The 22,258-nt window shown below is 34.6% G+C and overlaps 3 protein-coding genes across 4 annotated transcripts; all 3 read left to right on the top strand.

The window, feature by feature from the left end:
- On the top strand, positions 13,467-14,388 carry LOC104760512 (dormancy-associated protein homolog 2). Its single transcript, XM_010483451.2, has 3 exons — positions 13,467-13,592; positions 13,831-14,020; positions 14,173-14,388. The coding sequence occupies exons 1-3, from the start codon at positions 13,475-13,477 to the stop codon at positions 14,207-14,209; spliced, it is 345 nt and encodes a 114-aa protein (XP_010481753.1). The 5' UTR covers positions 13,467-13,474; the 3' UTR covers positions 14,210-14,388.
- LOC104760513 (probable serine/threonine-protein kinase At1g54610) lies at positions 16,007-19,393 on the top strand. 2 transcript variants are annotated; one of them, XM_010483453.2, is made up of 8 exons: positions 16,007-16,291; positions 16,484-17,025; positions 17,128-17,412; positions 17,502-17,819; positions 17,897-18,124; positions 18,208-18,423; positions 18,513-18,836; positions 18,946-19,371. In XM_010483453.2, the coding sequence occupies exons 2-8, from the start codon at positions 16,594-16,596 to the stop codon at positions 19,081-19,083; spliced, it is 1,941 nt and encodes a 646-aa protein (XP_010481755.1). In that variant the 5' UTR covers positions 16,007-16,291; positions 16,484-16,593; the 3' UTR covers positions 19,084-19,371. The 2 variants fall into 2 exon arrangements, with proteins under 2 accessions (XP_010481755.1, XP_010481754.1); XM_010483452.2 differs by having other exon boundaries at positions 16,008-16,341; positions 18,946-19,393.
- Positions 21,062-21,574, top strand: LOC104763129 (uncharacterized protein At1g43920, Chloroplastic-like). The gene is made up of 2 exons (XM_010486546.1): positions 21,062-21,202; positions 21,284-21,574. Exons 1-2 carry the CDS (start codon positions 21,062-21,064, stop codon positions 21,572-21,574), a joined length of 432 nt encoding a protein of 143 aa, XP_010484848.1.

Consider the following 22,258-nt stretch of genomic DNA (forward strand, 5'->3'; position numbering starts at 1 on the left):
ACCACAAAATAAGCCTACTCTCTTTAATATTGTATCATTATTTTTCTATTTAATTATTTACACAACAAGAATTATCATAATTAATATTAGTTATTAAGATTAAAACAACACAACTAGAATTAAAAGATCTCAAAAATCTGCATCTATACCGATAATGATTTTTAAAAATAAATTTAGAATACATAATTTTTTTTTTAATTTGGGAGAAGAAAAAATAGTCATATCATAGTGAAAACTACGAATTAAAATAAAGATTGGAACTAAATATATCAACCAATCTAAATCACAATTAATATATATTTCTTTTGGATTGTTACTATTTCTCTCTCTCTCTCTTCACAAATTATTTTGATTAGCATAATATCAAAATCATATTGATTATTATTTATTAATTATAACTACATATATTCTTAAATAATTTTTACTGTAAAATATGACTAAAGTGAAATGAAAACTTGGTTGAACTGATCATAATCGACATTAGCCCATTCTTAGTATTGGCTTTAGTTCCATATATGATGATGTAAATAGATTTGTTTTTATCCTTTTTATATATTCAATTACATATGTACCTCAAGTTTAATCTAAAAACACTAAACATCTAAATCATACAATTAAAAGGTAACTAAATTATTATATATAAAAATAAAATATTATTTGGCAATGTACCACGAGTTTAAAAAATTACACATGTAGTCATTTACCATAGATTAAATCTAAAAACACTAATAATTTGAAATCATATATTACACATATATAATAAAATAAATCTATGTACTACAGTTTAAATTACTAAATTACACTATATTACAGGTCAAATTTTAAAAAAAATCAAAATCAAAATTCTTATTTTAATATCAAATTAAAAACTATAAAAACTAAATTATATTATATATAAAATATTATTCTGCGGTGTACCGCAGGTTAAATCCTAGATAATAATTAGTAGAATCTGATTTTTGAAGTACATTTTGTGTTATGCCCTTTAAGTTTTGCTTATTTAATTTGTTTATTTACAACATTAACCACTAACTATTTTTCTAAAATAACAATTCCTGGAAACTCATTTAATAGAACTATTTAAATCGACCTAATTTGATATATTTATTGCCATAAATAGCTTGACAACATCTATACATTTCAATTTTTCCAAAAAGAACTCTACGCATTAAATTTTTAATCCCATAAAAATCTAAAAACATATTTTAATAGATCTTTAGAGACTGTATGATCTCTTAAATTTAAATGACACAGTCGAGTTTGAGTAACAAATGATTACAATCACAATAATTATTATAACGTTAATAAAGTTCATAAAAACGAGAACCCAACTTTAGAAACTCAATAATCGGGTATATTTAACTTTAGCATCAAGAAAAACATTTAATATAAAATATACGTGTTAAGAAACTGAATATTATTATGCGATAATGTTATCAACTCAAATAGGAAAACACTAAAATCTCTCTTTTATTGCTATGGATCGTAAACTCCTTGCTCATCAAGCATTTTCCATGTATAAATATCAACTTCACAAACAAAACACAACACACAACCAAAACCACTAATATGCAGTTTTGAAACACGAGTTAAACCACTAATATGACACTTTGGTGTTATATAGGGGGACATGTTATTAACATGACGGTTTGAAATAACATTAGTATAAATATAAAATATTATTAATTTGATTTTGAAACACAGGTTAAATCTTCCTTTAATTATTTGGTCAATACCACTAATATAAGAATATTAGACATATTAAATTAGAGTAATTTAACTAAAACTATGTAAAACAATTAAATCATTGGTAAAATTGAGACTTAATCCGACAATAACTTATAAATTACATATTTATATATTTATTTCCCCTATTATTGTTCTAATAATTGACAATCCAAGCAAAAATATTATTTACTTAAACAAAACAAACTAAATATAAAAAAACAAAAAAAATTAAAATGTTATTATTTTTTTAAAAATTGTCCCGCGGTGTACCGCGGGTTAAAATCTAGTATAAGTTTATAATACCAAACAAAAAAGGTCCTATTTATAATACAAGCTTATGTGCTGGATTTTCTCATATATAAACAGATCTTTCTATAACAAAGCTCAACAATAGTCAAATACAGTAAAATAAAATAGAAAACAATAATCAAAACTGGTGATGAAAATTTTCGGTTCATAATGTATCTATCTTAACATTTTTGAAGTACATTTTTGTGTCATCCTCTCTTCTCTTTGTATCCAAACAAGTCTCAACTAAATTTTCTACAATCCTTACAACCAAACACAATCATTTCTTTATTTGATAACATTAATTTCCTAAAAACTATCTACCTAATTTAAATCAATATGTTAGACTAAAATATAATTCTCTTTGCGCTTTTATTTAATCTTATATTTAATTATTTTAATTACTATTTAATACATAAAGTTAATAAAATTTTAGATTTTTTTAACATATGATGTGATTTGAATTTTTATAAATAGATATATACTTTAAAATTTTTCTTAGGATCTTTATAACCAAACAAGTATATCCACATATAGAGCTTGAAATACATTTTTGAAGTATAATAGGGTGCCATCACTTTTTGGCTTTGCCAACTTCGGATCAGATTTTTAACTAAAATTATAACTGATTCAATTATCTGGATCTTCCTTAAGATTACCGAATATTTTGGGCCGGTTTTTAATCCATAGCGTACTTATTTACATCCAATTAATGTCAATTGATGCCCATTGTATCTTAGGAAATATCTAATTTACATGCCAATTTTTTTGGGCTGAGTTTGACAAAAAAAATTGATAACACAAATTTTGTAATCACATCCCTATAATATAGCAACTAATTCACGATGAACACATCTTAGGAAAAATCTAAGTTGTGTTTAATAAACGATTACATATTTGCTAAGTTCTTATTAGCTTTAAATGTACACTATTAATCCAATAATATCAATTGAGAATCAAAATAAGAATATGCCATATCATTTATTCTTAAATCATAACTAACGAAATCATAAAATGTATATTCTCAACTTCCGAATCAAGAGTTTATACAAAACCTATCTACAAACATTAACAGTATATATAGATGCAATTCACCATCGACTACAAGCACCACAAAACTATTACAATATCATATCAACAAAATAATAGATCCGTGGTGTACCACGGGGTAAAACCTAGTAAGCTTTCAATAGAGAAGACAAAGGCCATGAATGGAAGATGGTTTTAAATGGATTTTCGATTATAGTTTTTGGTTTTTAGTTTTTTTCTAATAGATTTTAATTTTGGTTTTTAAAAAACATGTACATAAGAAAACAGAATAAAAGAGAAGAATCAGTAAGTTTTTTTAGTTAACCATAAAAATATGAAAAATACTTGGGCCTTCTCGAACCAGGGTATTTAGAGAGGTTTTAAAGTGAAAAGAAGGAAAAAACTAAATCAGAGAAAAGAAAAATAATAAGAGGACCTGTTATTTAGTAGACTCAATTCGGTAATAAGAGATCATACGTGTCACCAATTTGTTGGACAAAACCGATTGTGTTCTTGAGGGTCGAATGGTTTTCTTTCTTTCTCTTCCTCTCCCTTTCTCTGTTTCTATCAGGAACCTTAGTGTATGTACCTTAGTGAATGATAACAGGAACTCGATCGAACTCGCCAATTGACAATGGAAGGAGATGAAATCAGAGGGGGTTAAGGTCGGAGGAGATGCGAATCGGCGGAGGCAACCTTAGAGGTTTGGGTGGTGTTTCGGTTACTGTGAGTTACGCTAGTCTCCTAGCATTCTGATTTCTTGTTCTCTATAAAACGTTATGCTTGCTTATATACAATCTTGTTATGCTGCAAATGAATGCAGTCTGATCACTTCTATAATGCTGGATGGACAGGGGATATGCGGGTAGTTCTTGGTTATCTTCAACAAAAATACCCAAATGCTCCTATCTTTGCTGTTGGAACTAGCATTGGAGCAAATGTTCTGGTATTCAATCAGGAACATTAGTGTTTTACAATTTTGGTTTCTTCCAATTTGATCCAGCTGAGAAACAAGTCTTAGGTTTGAATTATGTTGAAGTGTGATGGTTTTGATTTCTATCATGGACCTTCTGTTGCATATTGATATGAGGTTACTGAAAACTATCTCATGCTTCAGGTTAAGTACTTTGGGGAAGAGGGTGAAAAGACTCCTCTGAGGGGTGTTGTAGCTATTTGGCTATTTTCTCTCCATGGGACCTCTTGGTGAGCTATTTTTCTTGCAGATTGAAGAGAAAAGAAGCTCAGAGTCATCAGGGAAACAAGAGCCTTTGATAAACCAAGGCCCGTACCTAAACATTGCAGAAGACGGGTTAGTGGCATCAGTCAAATACGAGAAAGACACCAATACCACCACCGCATCATCGAAGCAGAGAGGACAAAATCTTGAGGAAGATGTAACAAAGAGAAGCTTTAAGGAGCTGTGTCGGCAGATGAAACGGCCTGTATGGTTGCTTGGTTACATAGGCATGGTTACAGGTTTGCCTTTACTTGGACTGCTCCTAAACAATCTCTTTCGTAAGAAGCAACGACCTACAACAACATCCAAATCCTGAAAGTTGCTTTCTTTCTCAACAACTCCATTCACCCATTCTTATATGATCTGTCCTAATTAAAATTGTCCTAAGCACAAATCCTCCTAACTAATTAAACATTTATACTAATTCTATTCTACTTTAAAAAAAATTATTTTCAAAATACTATCTTTTAAAAAATTAGAGACTCAAAATTATATCCTACCATTGGAGAGGGGATAATATTAATTAAAATTCTAAAAGTTCTTATTTTATAAACAGTACATAATATATTGTTTAAAAATTAGAACATATATACTCAATTTTATATCCCACCATTGAGGATGCCCTTAGGTTCACCCCTAGGTATTCACCCCCTCCCCTCTTAACCAATCAAAATGTTCTATCTAATATTTTATTTTAAAAATAAATCAAATTAAATTAAAAAGCCAAACAAATTAAGGAAACATATTATGTATACTTTTATTTAAAGGAAGTTAAATATTGGCTTGGTTTAAATTATACAATTAAACGAATTTATATATAGGTTTGGGTTTATAAATGAGAATTAGGGTTTAGATTTTATAATTAAAACAAAATTATATGTCGGTTTGGGTTTATAAATAGGTGGTTAGGGTTTAGATTTCATAATTAGAACAAAATTATATGTCGGTTTGGGTTTACAAATGAGATTGTTAGGGTTTAGATTTTACAATTAGAACAAAATTATATGTCGGTTTGGGTTTACAAATGAGATGGTTAGGGTTTAAATTTTACAATTAGAAAAAAATTAAATGTTGGTTTGGGTTTACAAATGAGATGATTAGGGTTTAGATTTTACAATTAGAACGAAATTATATGTCGGTTTGAGTTTATAAAACAGCGGTTTAAGTTTCTAATTTTATAATAATGTATACATATTTTATTTCCTTATTTTGTAAAAGGGTGAATGAAGAGGTTCACCTCAAGAGGTGAACCCAAGTATGTCTCTAAAAATATTTACGTTAGAAATCTAATTATGTGGCTAGTTTTTGTTAATATTTGTAAAGAAAAGTTACAACCTAGTTTTTCTAATTTTTAGGGAATATTTAGTGTAAAATCTTGAATGGAAAAAAAAAAGGTTTTGAAAAACAAAATCCAAAAACTATGGTAGAATCACTTACCATTCAAATGCCAAATATTATCACAAAAAAAAAAAAAAAAATTATAATAATGAAAATCGTAATGACTAATGAGGATGACTATTTCAAGCTCGAGGTTCTAAATTCATTGATCATCTTAAGCCTTTTGCGTTTCGTTGTTATTTTGGTATAAGTAGTGTTCATCTTTGTATGTTTGAAAAGATCTGTTTCTGGAACTTTTATGTAAGGTATTAAAAGGTTTTTAAGAGAGAGAGAGTCTCTTTTCGTTTTGAGGTTGATATGTAAAAAGAGTAAAGAGTACACAAAGATCTAGTTATCTAAATAGTAATGCACTTTATAATTTCACTAACCACCACGATCGAGTTTAAGTTCCTTTCTACTAGTTTGCTCGATTTGGGACTTTATTCTCTAACTAGTGTTTGTATATAGCGTTTCCTGTTTTGTTTATATATCTAACTCATGGCTGTTCTAATTAGTCATAGAAGATGGAGTTCTATTCCTTTTTCCATTCTTATTAATTTATTATTCTAGAAATCAAGATCAAAACTAAACACAATCTCAAAGAAATCACCTTTGTTACTTTAGGAAAAATAACTCAAAAACCTAAAGTTCTCACAATCTCTCAAATCATCATAATAGGAAGTCACACCTTAACAACTCTATTTATAAGGAACTCTCAAAACAATATTCCTAATTTTTCTAGGAATATTTCCTTATTTGTGATAACTTCCTAAACTACTAATCCTAATCTCTTTAGGCTTGCTTGTGTGTAGCTTATCCCAACATTCTCCTCTTTAAGCTTGACACACAATTTCTCTACATCTTGAACTCTCATGAACTCTCTCATCTCCTTGAACTTCATTTTTCCCAAAGCCTTTGTGAGAATATCCGCTTTCATCTCGATTCCTAGAACATGTTCAACCTCAACTTCTTCATTCTCCACACACTATCTAATGAAATGAAAACGTCTCTGAATGTGTTTGCTTCTGCCATGAAAAACAGGATTCTTCGTGAGAGCTATTGCGGATTTATTGTCAATTCGGATAACAGCTTTCTTGACTTCAACTCCCATAATTTCACTTAGCAAGTCTCGCAACCAAATCGCCTGTTTAGTTGCTTTGGTTCCAGCCATAAATTCTGCCTCACATGAAGATAAAGCCACTACATCTTGTTTTTGTGAACACCAAGAAATAGGACCTTCTCCTAGGTAGAAAATGTGACATGTTGTACTTCTCCCATCATCTGGATCGATGCTAAGGCTGCTATCACTATATCCAACTAGCCTTGGTATTCTCGAGCTTCTTCCAAACACTAAGCCAAGAGTTGTTGTTCCTTTAAGATATCTTAAGCATTGTCTTATTGCCGCACCATGTGACACCCTGGGACTATGCATATACCTGCTCAAGACACCAACACAATAAGATAAATCTGGTCTTGTGTGGATTATATACCGAAGGCAACCAATTTTTTTTCGGAAATCTGTGGTGTCGATCTCTTTCTCATCCTCTTCCTTTGACAACGTGAGTCCAAACTCCATTGGTATATACTCAGGATTGCAATCCACCATTCTTGTTTCTTCTAATATTTTCTGAGCATATCTTCGTTGGGTTAGAACAATTTCATACTCATGTTGAATAACCTCTATCCCAAGATAGTAAGTTAACAAGCCAAGGTCACTCATTTCAAATTTAGCAGCCATCTCCTCCTTAAATTTGTAAATGATTTGCTTGTTTGTTCCTGTGACAAATAAATCATCTACATAAACAACAATAACCAAGATTTGTCCTCTCTCTGTTTTACGATAAACAGTGGGTTCCTTGGAGCATTTTTTGAACTGCAGCTCCTCAAGAATCTGGTTCAATTTGTTGTTCCATGCTCTTGGAGCTTGTCGCAAACCGTACAACGCTTTATTCAACCTATAAACCTTTTCTTCACACCCTTTCTTCTCAAAACCATCCGGTTGAGTGACAAAAACTGTCTCTTTTAGTTCTCCGTGTAGAAACTCTGTTTTTACATCTAAATGATGAATCTCCCATCTGTTTGTCGCTGCAATGTTTATGAGAAGATTTATAGTTTCAATGCATGCAACGGGAGCAAAAACTTCCTCGAAATCGATTCCATATTGTTGCATGTATCCCTTAGCAACAAGTCGGGCTTTGTACTTGTTAATTCTGCCATCAGAGTTTCTTTTCAGTTTAAAAACCCATTTGAGTCCAACTGGTTTGACACCAAGAGGTAAGTCGGCTAAATCCCAGGTATTCAGTTTATCGATTGAACTAATCTCTTCATTGCAAGCATTAATCCACTTATTCGATCTTCTTGCTTCCATAAAACTTCTTGGCTGCTTGTTAAGACACAAAAGAAGCGTTTCTCCTTCTTCTTCAGCAAGTAAAACATAGTCTACGAGATACTTAGGGGTATTACTCTGTCTTTGACTTCTTCGAAGAACCGGCTGATTATTCTCCAAAACATCAGCTTCTACTCTGTTTTTTGTAGTCTCTCTGTTTTCTGCAGTCTCGTGCTCTATGATTTCAGGTGTGTGTCCGTTACTTTCTGTTTCATCTCTCTCACCACCATCTGTATTGTTATCCAATTCTGGTTCACTACCCACATTTTCCTACTCAAACCTTATGCCATGGTTCCCAAACTCACCAAGAGTAGTATTAAAGCTTCCATCACCGTCTTGCATTGTGAAATTTTGCCTCCAATTCCAGCCTTTACTCTCATCAAAAATCACATCACGGCTTACAACAACTCTTCTTGTATGTGGATCATACAGTCTATAAGCCTTAGAACCCGGTTCTATCCCCAAGTGAACTAACAACTTGGATCGATCGTCTAGTTTCTTTAACAAATGTTGATCAACTTTTGCATAACTTATGCACCCAAAAATTTGTAGATGATCGATACAAGGTTTCTGCTTCTTGTAGACTTCGTATGGTGTCTTATCCGTCAATGCCCTTATTCCTATTCTATTTAGCATATATGTGGAGTGTCTCACTGCTTCTCCCCACAGATAATTTGGAACCTTCGTATGTTTAAGAATACTTCTTGTCATCTCCACCATTGTTCTGTTCCTTCGTTCTACAACACCATTATGTTGTGGTGTATATAAAGCAGTAAGATGTCTCTGAATCCCAGCATTCTCACAGTATTCATTAAACTCTTGTGAGACAAACTCACCTCCTCTGTCTGTTCTAAAGGTCTTAATCTGAGCTCCTGATTCTTTCTTAACACGATTCTTAAAGATTTTAAACTTCTCAAATGCAGAATTTTTTTCTTTCAACAAGGTGGTCCACATATAACGTGAATGATCATCAATGAGAACAAAGATAAATTTATTTCCAGCAGCTGTACTCGGTGTTATAGTTCCACAAAGATCTCTGTGGATCAGTTCTAGAGGTGAAGATGCTCTATAAGTGGTGGCTTGTGGGAACATTTGTCTTGTCTGTTTTCCAAGTAGACAGGACCTGCAAATTTCCTTTTCGAATGCTACGTGTGGAAGACCTTGTACAAGTTCTCTCTGCTTCACAGACTTGATAGTTTCGACATTTATATGTCCAAAACGAGCGTGCCAGCGACTAGATTCACTTATAGATGACAAGTTCAAATAGGCATTTTCCTGAAAATCCATACGAATTTTGTAAAGTCTATTCTTCGATCTTGGAGCTTTAGCGAGTAGTTTTCCTTGAGCATCTCTCATTGTTAAATATTCTCTTCTTAACATTATGTCACAACCTGCTTCTGTCGCTTGTCCCAAACTTATAATGTTACTCTTTAAGTCAGGTATGTAGTAAACATTTGTCATAACTCGTAACTCTCCATTCATATCAACAAGTGAGATTGAACCTTTTCCTTTTATATCAACACGTGAATCATCTCCAAACCTTACCTTCCCGGTAACAGAATCTTCCATTTTTTCAAAGTATCTTTTATCGCCTGTCATGTGGTTACTAGCACCATTGTCAAGGTACCATACATTATCCTCTCTCGTGGTGGTTTCAAACTTACTTGGAATGCACCGTTTTTCATTGAGAAATAGAACTTCATGCATCATAAGTTCATCAGCCTCTTGCATATTAGCAGTATCCAGGACTTGAGCTTCTTGGAGCTTTAATAATCGGTCAGGACAATCGAAAGCAAAATGTCCTTGTTTGTCGCATCTGAAACAAGTGATGCGAGAGGCGTATCTTTGTCCATAATCGCGTCCTCTTCCTCATCCTCTAGAGAATCGACCTCCTCGTCCTCTGTTGCGATAGTCGTTTATAAATTCTCGACTATTTTGTGACTCTGTATTAGCATACTTTGATGTCTCCATGTTCGCATACATTAATTTAGATTGGTCTTCTTGTACTTCGACGGCGTCTCTTTGTCCATAATCGCGTCCTCTTCATCGTCCTCTAGAGAATCGACCTCCGCGTCCTCTGTTGCGATAGTCGTTTGTAAATTCTCGACTATTTTGTGACTCCGTATTAGCATACTTTGATGTCTCCATGTTCGCATACATAAATTTAGATTGGTCTTCTTGTACTTCGACGGCACTAACAGAGATTCTCTCCTCATATGTTTTAAGTCGCCCTATAATGTCTTCAAAAAAGGTGGTGTTTAGGTCTAACACATGTTCTAAAGAAGCCATTATGTGGATGAACTTCTTATGAGGAAGACAGTTAAGAAACTTCTTAACTTGGTTTCCTCAATAGATACTCCGAGAGAGGCGGATTTTGAAGCAATCTCTGACAACTTTCCTGCAAACTCATCAATTCTCTCTGAATATTTCATCTGGAGTCGTTCAAACTCCGCCATAGGTGTCTGTAGACGTGCTTCCTTCACACGTTCAGCTCCCACATGCCTTGATTTGATGGCATCCCAAATCTTCTTAGCCGTATCTAGATCACCGATCTGCAGAACAAAACCCTCGGGGATGGACTGGAACAAAAGAGCCATGGCCATATTATTTTTGTCTTCGTCAGCTGCTTCTGTTCCAGGTTCGATGGCTTCCCAAACCTTGTGAACCTTCAGTGCAATCTTCATCTTTAACGCCCATACCGTGTAGTTTGCTGGGTTGAGCATAGGACATTAGATGGACGTAGTTCCGGTTCCTTCTTTTGGCTTAGAAGCAACGATAACACCTTCAGACATCTCTCCCTAGGATATCGTAATGCTCTGATACAAAATCTAGAAATCAAGATCAAAACTAAACACAATCTCAAAGATATCACCTTTATTACTTTAGGAAAAATAACTCAAAAACCTAAAGTTCTCACAATCTCTCAAATCATCATAATAGGAAGTCACACCTTGACAACTCTATTTATAAAGAACTCTCAAAACAATATTCCTAATTTCTCTAGGAATATTTCCTTATTTGTGATAACTTTCTAAACTACTAATCCTAATCTCTTTAAGCTTGCTTGTGTCAAGCTTATCCCAACAATTATTAATAACTTTAACATTCAAGTAAAGAGCCTTCAACTGCTAACCGGTTCTGTAAAACTCTGTTTCCTCTGCTATTTTTGTTTTTATTGAATTGTAATTTTTTTGAAATCAGGAGAAAATGCGGAAACCGGTAAAGAAAAAAGCAATAGGAAAAAACGAAAAATAAAGTTTTACATGTTTTTAGTGAATTGTATTTATAAAGAACTCTCAAAACAATATTCCTAATTTCTCTAGGAATATTTCCTTATTTGTGATAACTTTCTAAACTATTAATCCTAATCTCTTTAGGCTTGCTTGTGTCAAGCTTATCCCAACAATTATTAATAACTTTAACATCCAAGTAAAGAGCCTTCAACTGCTAACCGGTTCTGTAAAACTTTGTTTCCTCTGCTATTTTTGTTTTTAATGAATTGTAATTTTTTTGAAATCAGGAGAAAATGCGGAAACCGGTAAAGAAAAAAGGAATAGGCAAAAACGAAAAATAAAGTGAACTGTGAACGAAGGTGCAAGCAGAGCAGCTGATAAAGCCTACGAGACGAAAGACAAAGCCAAGGACAAAAAGCTTATGATGATATGAAAGAGAAGACTAAAGACTACGCAGAAGAGACAAGAATAAGAGGTGACAGAGGGAGCTAAAAGAGCTGCGGATAAAGCGGAGGAGACGAAAAATAGAAAGAAGGACTACTCAAAGGAAGGAGCAGAGGATATGTCACATCATGGGTTTGAAGATCTTATATTCACCTCCGTCGTCATCATCGGCCAAATAGAGGACCATTTTTCGACATAAAGATGATGGTCATTATGTCTTTTGTCGGGACAAGACCCAATACTATCACAAACAAATCTTCCAGCAAGTCACTAAAATGTCCTCGCCAGTTGTCTCTTCCATTTTGGCATTTGGCATCTTCACGAGGCAAAACCCTAACCCTATGAGAAGGTTGTTGTTGTTGTTGTTGGTTTTAATGTGAAACCCTATGAGAAGGTTTCGGCTTCAAAGTCAACAAAAGGAAATCCTTTATAACCTAACAGATCTTAGTGACTAATTTAGCTCAAATTGCTACGACAAAGGCATGATTCTCTGTGATAGACACACCCCTACCCTACGACAGCCATTTCCGTTACTCGTCAGGCTAGTTCATTCCATGAGACTTTCTCAGGAGATCTGTGTCAGACCCGACGTAGATGAACTCAACTCGTCATGTCGTGCAGATTCCACCAAATTATTCTCGGGAGGCGAGAAGCGAAACCATTTCTCTAAAGAAGAGAAACAGTGTTTTCTTCCCTTTCGAGCTGGGTACCAATATAGTTACTCGAACCCTGGTGAGACTTTTTAATCATGCTGAGTCACCACCAGTTTTACTGTTCGAGAATTGGTGACTTTATCTCTATTCCTTTGATACTTAAAAGCTTTTGTCCCGGTTTGCCTAAAAGCTTTATTTAGGTGAGAATTTTGAATTTTTCATATAAACCAGCTCAACTCAATTCCCGATTTGATAGGGTTCACGAACCATTATTATAAAACACGCTTATGCAATTGTAGCCGGTTAGGTCATGAACAAACACTTGGGTGTTTCGGTTCGGTTCGTCTAACCGTTGGTTTGTATTCTTGGGTCCCTTCCAAAGTTGTGGTATCACATTGTGGTGTAGAGATAACATTGAATGAAGCAGGTGGGGACAACTCCCCTGAAGTTTGTTATAGTAGCATCAACTGGTGATGCAGTTCCCGTCTTCGTGCCACATAAACCTAGGTTGTGCCACATCAACTTATGTCGTTGCTACAACTCTTCTAGGTTTGAGAATGATCTAAAAAGACAAAATCATGTGATCCTCAAAGTCTAAATCTTACTTCGTAGGTAAGGAACCATGACTGAAGAAAAAAAGAGAATATATATGTGACTGTTAATATATGTTTCCTCATACCCAAGTAAAGAGCCTTCAAGTGAATCGGTTCTGTGTAAAACTCTGTTTCCTCTGTTTTGCGCTATTAGGGACCTTTTATTCTTTACAAGTTAAATTCTCATCTGAATATTTCCTTATGTAAAGATGGACTGCTGTTTTAAAGAAGCTTGCGAGCTAGAAAGTTAAAGAGAACATATATGTACATAAGAAATGATTATATTAAAATACACACGCTTTAATTAATATGTATTCAAAAAATTGTTTGTATATACGAAAACTGAGAGTGAAAAAGAAAAAAAAAGACTATTTTTGCAATTCTTGAAAGCTTTAATTTTATCTCCGAAGGACACGGACAAATTGTTGCAAGAGACCAGCTCCCACTGTCACGTATTTAAAGGAGAGACATGAAAAGAAGAATATCTCTAAGCAAAAGGAAAAAAAATGGGAGTACTCGAAAACCTATGGGACGACGTTGTGGCTGGTCCTCGACCTGAAGCCGGTGGCCGTGGCCATCTCCGGCGAATCTCCACCGGCTTAACTAGCTTGAACAATACCACAGGTGAACCAAAATATTTAAGTAACAATAACATCTTGTCATCTTCTCAGACCGGAACTAGTAGAAAAAGATGAATATATTAGGATACTAAAACCTAAAGGGATAATTTCTTTCACTAATTTCTTCTTGAATATAGTTGATGAGATGAATTAATAAAAATCTATATTATATTCTTCTAATTGTACAACCCTTTCAATCTATATTGTTCTCTAAACGGAATGTTACATGTGTGGGTGTTTAGAAGGAATGTCGGTGGCTGGATCGGTATCTCTTCCGGCGAGTCCATCGACTCCGGTGACACCAGGATCTGGTCGGAAAGTGGATGTGTGGAGGAGTGTGTTTCATCCGGCAAGTAATGTGACCACAAGGGAGATTGGTGCTAATGTCTTTGACAAACCCTCTCATCCTAATTCTCCCACAGTTTATGACTGGTATATGATTATATAATCTTTATATAGTTGGATCTCAAAGATTTTAAATTCATATTAACTTTGTAGATATACCTTATTATTATGTGAATTTTAAAGTTGGTTTTAAGGGTTTACAAAAATTATAGTTTTAGTTGTTGCTTGCTGCATGACAGGATGTACAGCGACGAGACCAGAAGCAAGCACCGTTAAAGCGTACCGTTATGGCGTTATCAACGAACCGTCAAATTAATAAGTCAAGAGTTCATAAAAATGAAGTCGTCAGTTTTGAAAATTCAAGATAATTAATTAATAAACCAGTGCTGTATGCCGTATAATGAATGTTTAAATAAATTTAAGGCACTTGAGTTTCTCAGTTGCTTTTTATCTCTTTTTTATTTCTCAACATAAAAAGTCTATTATTAATCAAAACGCAAAATGTCAACGTAATTAAGATTTGAATAGCATACAAAAAGGAAATATGCAAATTTCTACTTTGAGTAAAAACAGTCACCAATTTACGCAATGGAGTATCCCCAAAACCCATATTTCTTTTGGCATCAAAAAGTTAAAATTTTTACTCATTCCATGATAAAAACAATGTGTGTTCGACCCACCAGCTTTTCAACCTTTAGTTGACATTTCTAGAATCATAAACTGCTAGTGCTAGACATAACTAAGTTATATCTATGACTATAAGAGTAGTTAGGTGGCATGACAATAATAAACTCACAAGTCACAAGCAATTAATAGATTGTGATATTTTTAAACATATTTGGATAAGTTTACTTTTAGTTTAGTTTTTTTTTTTTTTTTTTTTTTTTNTGTGAAGACCTTTAGTTTAGTTGTCTCAATTAAGAAAGCCTTTTTTTTTGGCATGTGTTCTTTTTATGTAGAAATCTAAAATTTAATATAGAGTTTAGAATTTAGGGTTTGGAATAATGGGTTAGGTTTTTTTGTTAGAGCATTATATATATGACTAATGAAAATTACACACACAATCACAAACTTATGATAAAATTTCACTATTGAGGTAAAAGTTTAATAAATAATCAAATAATCACTATTTTACTATAAAAGTTTAATAAATGATAAAATTAGAACTAAAAAAAATAATTTTGTTTTATCTTCATTTACTAAAAGGGTAATAATTTGTTTTTGTCTTGTTACCTTTACTTCAAAAATTTCACCATATATGGTCATCTATTGAATTGACTTTATAATGCAACTAACTTTTATACATTTAATATTACTATATAAATACTGAAACCAATTAATTTGGATCAAAGAAAAATTAAATAAAACAAAAAAGTATTTTAACTCATTTTTTTCATAGAAGAAGATTTCAACTTAATTTAGCCAAAAATAACCAACTCTCTACATATGAGTGTCACATCATCATTCTAATATCTGCCACATGTCTATAATTAAGATTAACTTTGAAACATATATCCTTTTTTCTTTTTCCATTCCAAAGGTTAATGATTCATTGTCATTGTCCATATTTAATTGTAAAATCATCATTAACTAAAGTTGAACTTTTCCATTTTGTATAGAGATGTTGTGATGAAGGAGAAGGGTTGGGATTTAAAAGAGAAAATCACACAAAAGTGATGCAGATATTAAAAAAATCAAATAAAATCAAAATTGCTCAGTAAGCTAATTGTGTGGCAAATTGCTTTATTAATGAGTTTTGTTTTATTAAAAATTTTTGTCTCTATAAGATCTAAGAAAACTTTTCTCTTTTTCAATGAAACAAGGTTATAAACGAATTTTATGATGTGTTTTTGTGTGAGTGATATTGTTAAAAAGAATAAGTGATAGAGAAGAAGAAAAGAAACCCCGACATAGCACGGTAATCACCTAGTAATAATAATAATAAGTGATAGAGAAGAATCTCTCTCTCGGTTGACGTAGGCGCCTGTGTTAGCTGTGTTTTGCATATGTATAAAATACAATTTAATGTATGTATACATTGTTTAATTGTATACACATCTCTCTCTCTCTCTCTGTGTGTGTCAATGCAGTGTTTCTTTGGTCAAATGATACCAATCTGAAAACAAAGAAAAATAAATAATCCAATCTGCTTTATATGTTTTCTTGCGTACACCTCTATCTCTCCATCTTCTCTTCCCCATAAAAGTCATCACTTGCTCTTGAATTGTCTCTCCCCCAAAAAAGGTCACAAAAGTCATCACTTGCTCTCTTGATTCGAGTTCCTCTTTCATGGGTTTTGCTTTCAGTTCTGTTTGTTAAAGTCTTTGCAATCAAGATCGTTGTCTCTCCCCCCAAAAGGTGTTGTCTTTGTTTGCTATATGGTGGAACAACTAGGGTTCTTCTACAGTGTATGAATTTGGATTCTTGAGCTTCTTCTTGTTGTTGTTCTTGTGGCTTCTGCTTAATCGAGTTCTTCAATCTTCTCTCTTGATTGAGTTTGAATTTGACATCAAAGTTTTGTTTTTTATTGCTTTGTGTGTGTGTGTTCAGGAATGGTGAAATTGAGTCTCGTTGAGCCGTTGAAGTTGTTGTGGATGATGAATTAGGGATTTAGATTCTGAGCTGTTCTTGTTGTTTGTTGTTGAGTCTTCTTCTCTATCATGGGTTGTATAATCTCTAAGAAGAAGTCTCCAAAGAAGAATCCACCATGGAAAGAACCATTAGAGAAGCGTTCTTCGAGGATCACTTCATCTAGGATTGATGATTCTAGCCAGACTAAAGAGGAACAAGATCGGTTGAATAAAGTTATGTTGATTGAATCTGACAAGTTTAGTTCAAGTAGGTTTTCTGAGAAACAACATCTGGAGATTTCTGAGATTGGTGATACAGATGAAGATGAAGATGATGATCATCATCCTCCTGAGGAATTGAAGAGAGAGCCTAGTGTTGTGATTCGTCCCTGTGTTGAAACCGTTTCAAAGGAGGCTGCTGAATTGGCTGCAGGATGGCCAGCTTGGTTAGTCTCAGTGGCTGGTGAGGCACTTGTGAATTGGACTCCACGACGTGCTAGTACCTTTGAGAAACTGGAGAAAGTAAGCTGTTGTTTCTTTTTTTGCCTTTTCGATCTGTTCTGTTTTGATGAAATGAACTTGTTTCATGAACGTCTTGCTTCAATGCTTCTTGTGTGGATGCAGATTGGACAAGGTACATATAGCAGTGTATACAAGGCTCGTGATCTTCTTATTAACAAGACTGTTGCGCTTAAAAGAGTTCGGTTTGATCTTAGCGATTTAGAGAGTGTTAAGTTTATGGCGAGAGAGATCATTGTAATGCGAAGGCTTGATCATCCTAATGTACTTAAGTTAGAAGGCTTGATCACTGCCTCTGTTTCATCTTCTCTTTACTTAGTTTTCGAGTATATGGATCATGATCTCGTCGGGCTTGCTTCCATACCCGGTATCAAGTTTTCAGAGCCTCAGGTTTACCCCTTTACTATGCTTTGCGTACTCTTATTCTCAGTATATCAACTTGTGTAGACATCAATCAAACTTGTTCTTCTGCTGCCTAGGTTAAATGTTATATGCAACAACTTCTAAGCGGGCTTCATCATTGTCACAGTCGTGGTGTTCTGCATCGTGATATCAAGGGCTCAAATCTACTGATTGACAGTAATGGAATCTTGAAGATTGCAGATTTTGGGTTAGCAACGTTTTTTGACCCACAAAACTGCGTTCCATTGACAAGCCGTGTTGTGACTCTTTGGTATCGACCACCAGAGCTTCTGCTTGGAGCTTGTCATTATGGTGTTGGGGTTGATCTGTGGAGCACAGGCTGTATATTAGGTGAATTATATTCCGGGAAACCGATCCTGGCAGGGAAAACCGAGGTACATACACTCTTTAAAACATCCAGAACTCACCTTCTAGTAAGCTTGAACTCGACTTATGATTTAATCTTTTCTAGGTAGAGCAACTGCATAAAATCTTCAAGCTATGTGGTTCACCAACAGAAGATTACTGGAGGAAACTAAAGCTACCACCTTCAGCTGCGTTTAGACCCGCGCTTCCCTATGGAAGACGTGTAGCAGAGATGTTCAAGGACTTGCCGATGAATGTTCTTTCGCTCTTGGATGCTTTGCTTTCCATAGATCCTGATAAGAGAGGCTCTGCAGCTAGAGCTCTTGAGAGTGAGGTGCGTGTGTTTAACTTATGGTTGATGTTATTTTGACTTTGTGATCAATGATCGTTCATGCATTCTAAGTTTTTGTGGAGCAGTACTTCAGAACAGAGCCCTTTGCTTGTGATCCATCTTCTCTACCAAAATATCCACCAAGCAAAGAGATTGATGCTAAACTCCGCGATGAAGCGAAAAGGCAAAGACCCAACCAGGAGAAGCATGAAAGACAAGACTCTCAGACAAGACGATCACACGAAAGAAAACTCATCCCGCCGGTAAAAGCTAATAATCCATCACTTTCAGCAGCTGTGGAGGTAACAGAAATGCTCGATCTGCTATGGTTCGGTGTTGCCTCTGATCCATCAGAATCTTTAACTTAACAAAAACTTGTTGGCCAATACAGAATCCATATCTAAGAAGCTGTGTCCCGGGTAACTCGCAAAGACAAATGCAGGTTACAAATGACATGGCCTGCAACAATCAAACGAGTGGAAGAATCGCTCACTCGGGTCCGATGATGAAAACTCGGAATCTCAGTCGGTTAACCAAGGACCATGCAGGCCCTAGAATACCGTCATACAGAGGTAACTCAGTAGGACAAGGCGGTTATGCTGGCTCAGATAAACAAATCATGGATCAGGAGAGGAAGGAAATGAGAGCTTTCAACAGAGCTGACACCATGGATAATAGTAAGAGGCAAATCAAAATCCCAAATGACCCATCTTGGGTAAGTGATCTCACGAGATTCTTTTTTTTTCCTCATTTCACAGACAAAGAAACTGTCTTTCACCTTTCATTTACATTGTCCTTTATCTCGGTCTTTGTTTATTATTCAGTATGATTCAGGGGATAACAAGATGTACATGTCCGGTCCATTACTGGCTCAGCCAAGTAAAGTAGACCAGATGCTGGAAGAACACGACCGGCAACTCCAGGAATTCACCAGACAGAAAGCAAAACAGTCGAGAAACTAAATCATGTGTGTCTGCTTATATATTGCTGGGAATCATTATCAGAGGAGAAAAACAGAGAACCATTCAAGTCTTGTTGTATCGTATCAAGAAGAGTCTTTATCTGGTTCGTGAATTTTTGGGAAAATTTGTTTGTAATATAGAGATTAAAAGATTGTTGGCTTATAAAAAAAAGCTCAGCTCTGTGATTATAATAGATTATTGTGTATTATAACATTTATACAGACTCAACAATGAGTTTGATCTTTGTGTACACTTCTTCATATATTACAGAGATGTGTATATTACATAGTCATACACTCCTTTTTTTTGATATGCAGTTCTTGCCTATGATTTTGTTACAAAACTTTTCGCTACCCAGATTCAATATGTATTAAGGCTAATAAAAAACATCTCAAGTTATTAAAACAGGTTGATAAAAGATTTGGAAGATAACATCATATGGAGAATCAGATTAACTAATCTTTCTCACGCACAGTAAAACTGTGTCAGAAGGTGTCCTAAGATATTTACTGACTATTATCATCATATTTCTCCAAGATGTTACCTTTCACGGATTTGATTACTCTCATAAAAAAAAATGAATTTGAAGTAGTAACCAAAAATCCAAAAATCATATGAAAACTGTTTTTGTATTAAAAAGGATGAAGAATCAGAAAGAACGNTGAGGGCAACAAGTCTGTGATTGTGGATTACCGGCTAAGATTTTCAAATCTAAAACGGCGNAAATCTATAAGAATCATCACACGTAATCGACAACTTTCATCATATTCTCCAGCCCAAATCATTTTTTTTTCAAATACAGTAGTGAAACTGAACAAGGCGGAAGAAGAACATTGAAACTAGAAGAAGAAGAAGAAGCAGAATGATTATAGAAGTGGCGGAAGATAAGATATTTATAAGAGATTGAGAAGAAACCCTAAGAGGGTGTATTGAACTTGATATTTGGTGGGATTTTAATATTTAGAATTTTGAGAGATTTGAATGTAAATTTTAGATGATTTGATTATTGAATTTGGAATTTTAAGGATTTGGTGAGATTAGAATTTGGAATTTGGGGAGATTTGGTTATTTAATTTTAGGTGATTTTAGGATATTTTTTTCAGAAAAAAAGTCATGTGAAGCCGTGACTTGTATAATGTATGAAAAAAGCCATGTGAAGAAGCTTCTCTCTTGTTTCAGTCACCATCACCTTCTACAAGCTCCTCCAACTGATCCTTCCACAAGACAGTGATAAAAGAGCTCATCTGCAAATGCAATTCCTCATGGGGCTTGCCCCTCTACCATAGCCACTGCAAATGCTACCGTGAAAGTATCCCCAACTCATGTAGTATATATGGACCACTTGTGCAGCCAATATTATAGATTGTTGGGTTGGTTTTGCTCATTTTATATATATCAAAATGGAAAAAAGATAGTTAGCTACCTCAAGTATCACAGAATGCATGGCCACATATGCGAACTATGGTAAAGGACATCCAGCTACATGACCTATATGTAATACGTGGTCACATGTCTGAAGTTTAAGAAGTTATGTGCGGAACACCATACACATCAAATGTCGACAAACCGGACGATTTGCGTCGGTATTGACTCATCGTTGACTCGTCGGACCCGAATTAAAACCCGATCGGATTTACAAATCAAAACCCGAGACCAAGACCCGGTTGAGTTTATGGGTAATTATCTTATCAGGNATGTCGTGACTTTTTAATGAATTTGTAATGACTTTGTAATGACTTTTTAATGAATTTCTAATGACTTTGCTTAGTGGTTTTGCAAAACAAAATATATGGGACTAAGTGTGTTTAAAGTCACCAAATACATGACCAAAATAAGAGCACCTNACAATTTTTTTCTTCTTCGATATAGCCGAAACACAGTCTTTAAACGATTGCTCTCCATTATTAGGGTTCTTAGTGTTCATCTTTTCGAAGGTTTGAGTCGACGATTAGGGTTTTTAGGGTTAATTGTTTCGAAGATGGAATTAAGCTCGGGATCCTCCAGTAGCAGCAGATATGGAGGGCGAAAAGTCTGTGATTGTGGATTACCGGCTAAGATTTTCAAATCTAAAACGGCGAGGAATCCACATCGAAAGTTCTTTGGGTGTGAGTTGTACAAGGTATGTTTCGTAAGTGTTATTAACAGTGTTGAGGTGGTGAGATTTGTTGATTAGTTCAGTCTCTTATTGATGTGGATTTAGGAAGGTGGTAACGAACACTGCAAATTCTTTAGGTGGGTTGATGAAGAAGAGGTGAAAGGCTGGCCCAGACAAGCGTTGGTAGAAGCTCAAGCTGAAATTAACGAGAAGAATAGGATGATAAGTCAACTAAAATCGACAATCATGGAGCTTCGTGATGAGTTGGAGAAGCATCAATTGGAGATGTTATTAAAGAATGTTGAGATGGAAACAACTATGTATCGTCAAGGCATTATCATCACTGGATTGACAGGATTGCTGGTATGCACCATTGGAGCCATTGTCTTTGGTTGAGTTATTAGATAGCTTTGTTATTGTATGAATGCTTTTGGTTAGTGATTATGTCGTGACTTTTTAATGAATTTGTAATGACTTTGTAATGACTTTTTAATGAATTTCTAATGACTTTGCTTAGTGGTTTTGCAAAACAAAATATATGGGACTAAGTGTGTTTAAAGTCACCAAATACATGACCAAAATAAGAGCACCTTAGGTGTGTTTCAATTCACCAAATACATGAACAAAATAATACCCGATTAGGTGTTTTAAGTCACCAACCCTACATGTACAACCAACCCTACATGTCAATATTGTACCAAAAGGAGTCTAAAACCAACCCGACATGTCCAAAAAATGAGTCAGCTACCTCATCCGAATAACATCCTCTCGACAAAGCTTCTTCTCTGTGGTGCAGATGAGGAAACATCTTGCACCTCAGGTTCGACTTGAGGTTCAGGTTCATGGTCAGGAGCTTCCATTGCTGCAAAAGCTGCTGCCATTTCAGCTTGATCTTGAGCTTCCACTTGTGGTGCCGCATTTAGTTTTCTTCTCTTGGCCCTGTTCTCAGAGGACTAACAAAGTATAGTCAGAACAACCGAACCAAATTAAAAGAGAAAGAACAATAGTGTGAAGACATACCTCATTAGGACATCGTCTTGAATTATGACCCACTTGACCACATAGACCACAGTGGACCAC

Source organism: Camelina sativa, chromosome 18 (genome assembly GCF_000633955.1).
Source record: "Camelina sativa cultivar DH55 chromosome 18, Cs, whole genome shotgun sequence".
Taxonomy (NCBI): Eukaryota; Viridiplantae; Streptophyta; class Magnoliopsida; order Brassicales; family Brassicaceae; genus Camelina; species Camelina sativa.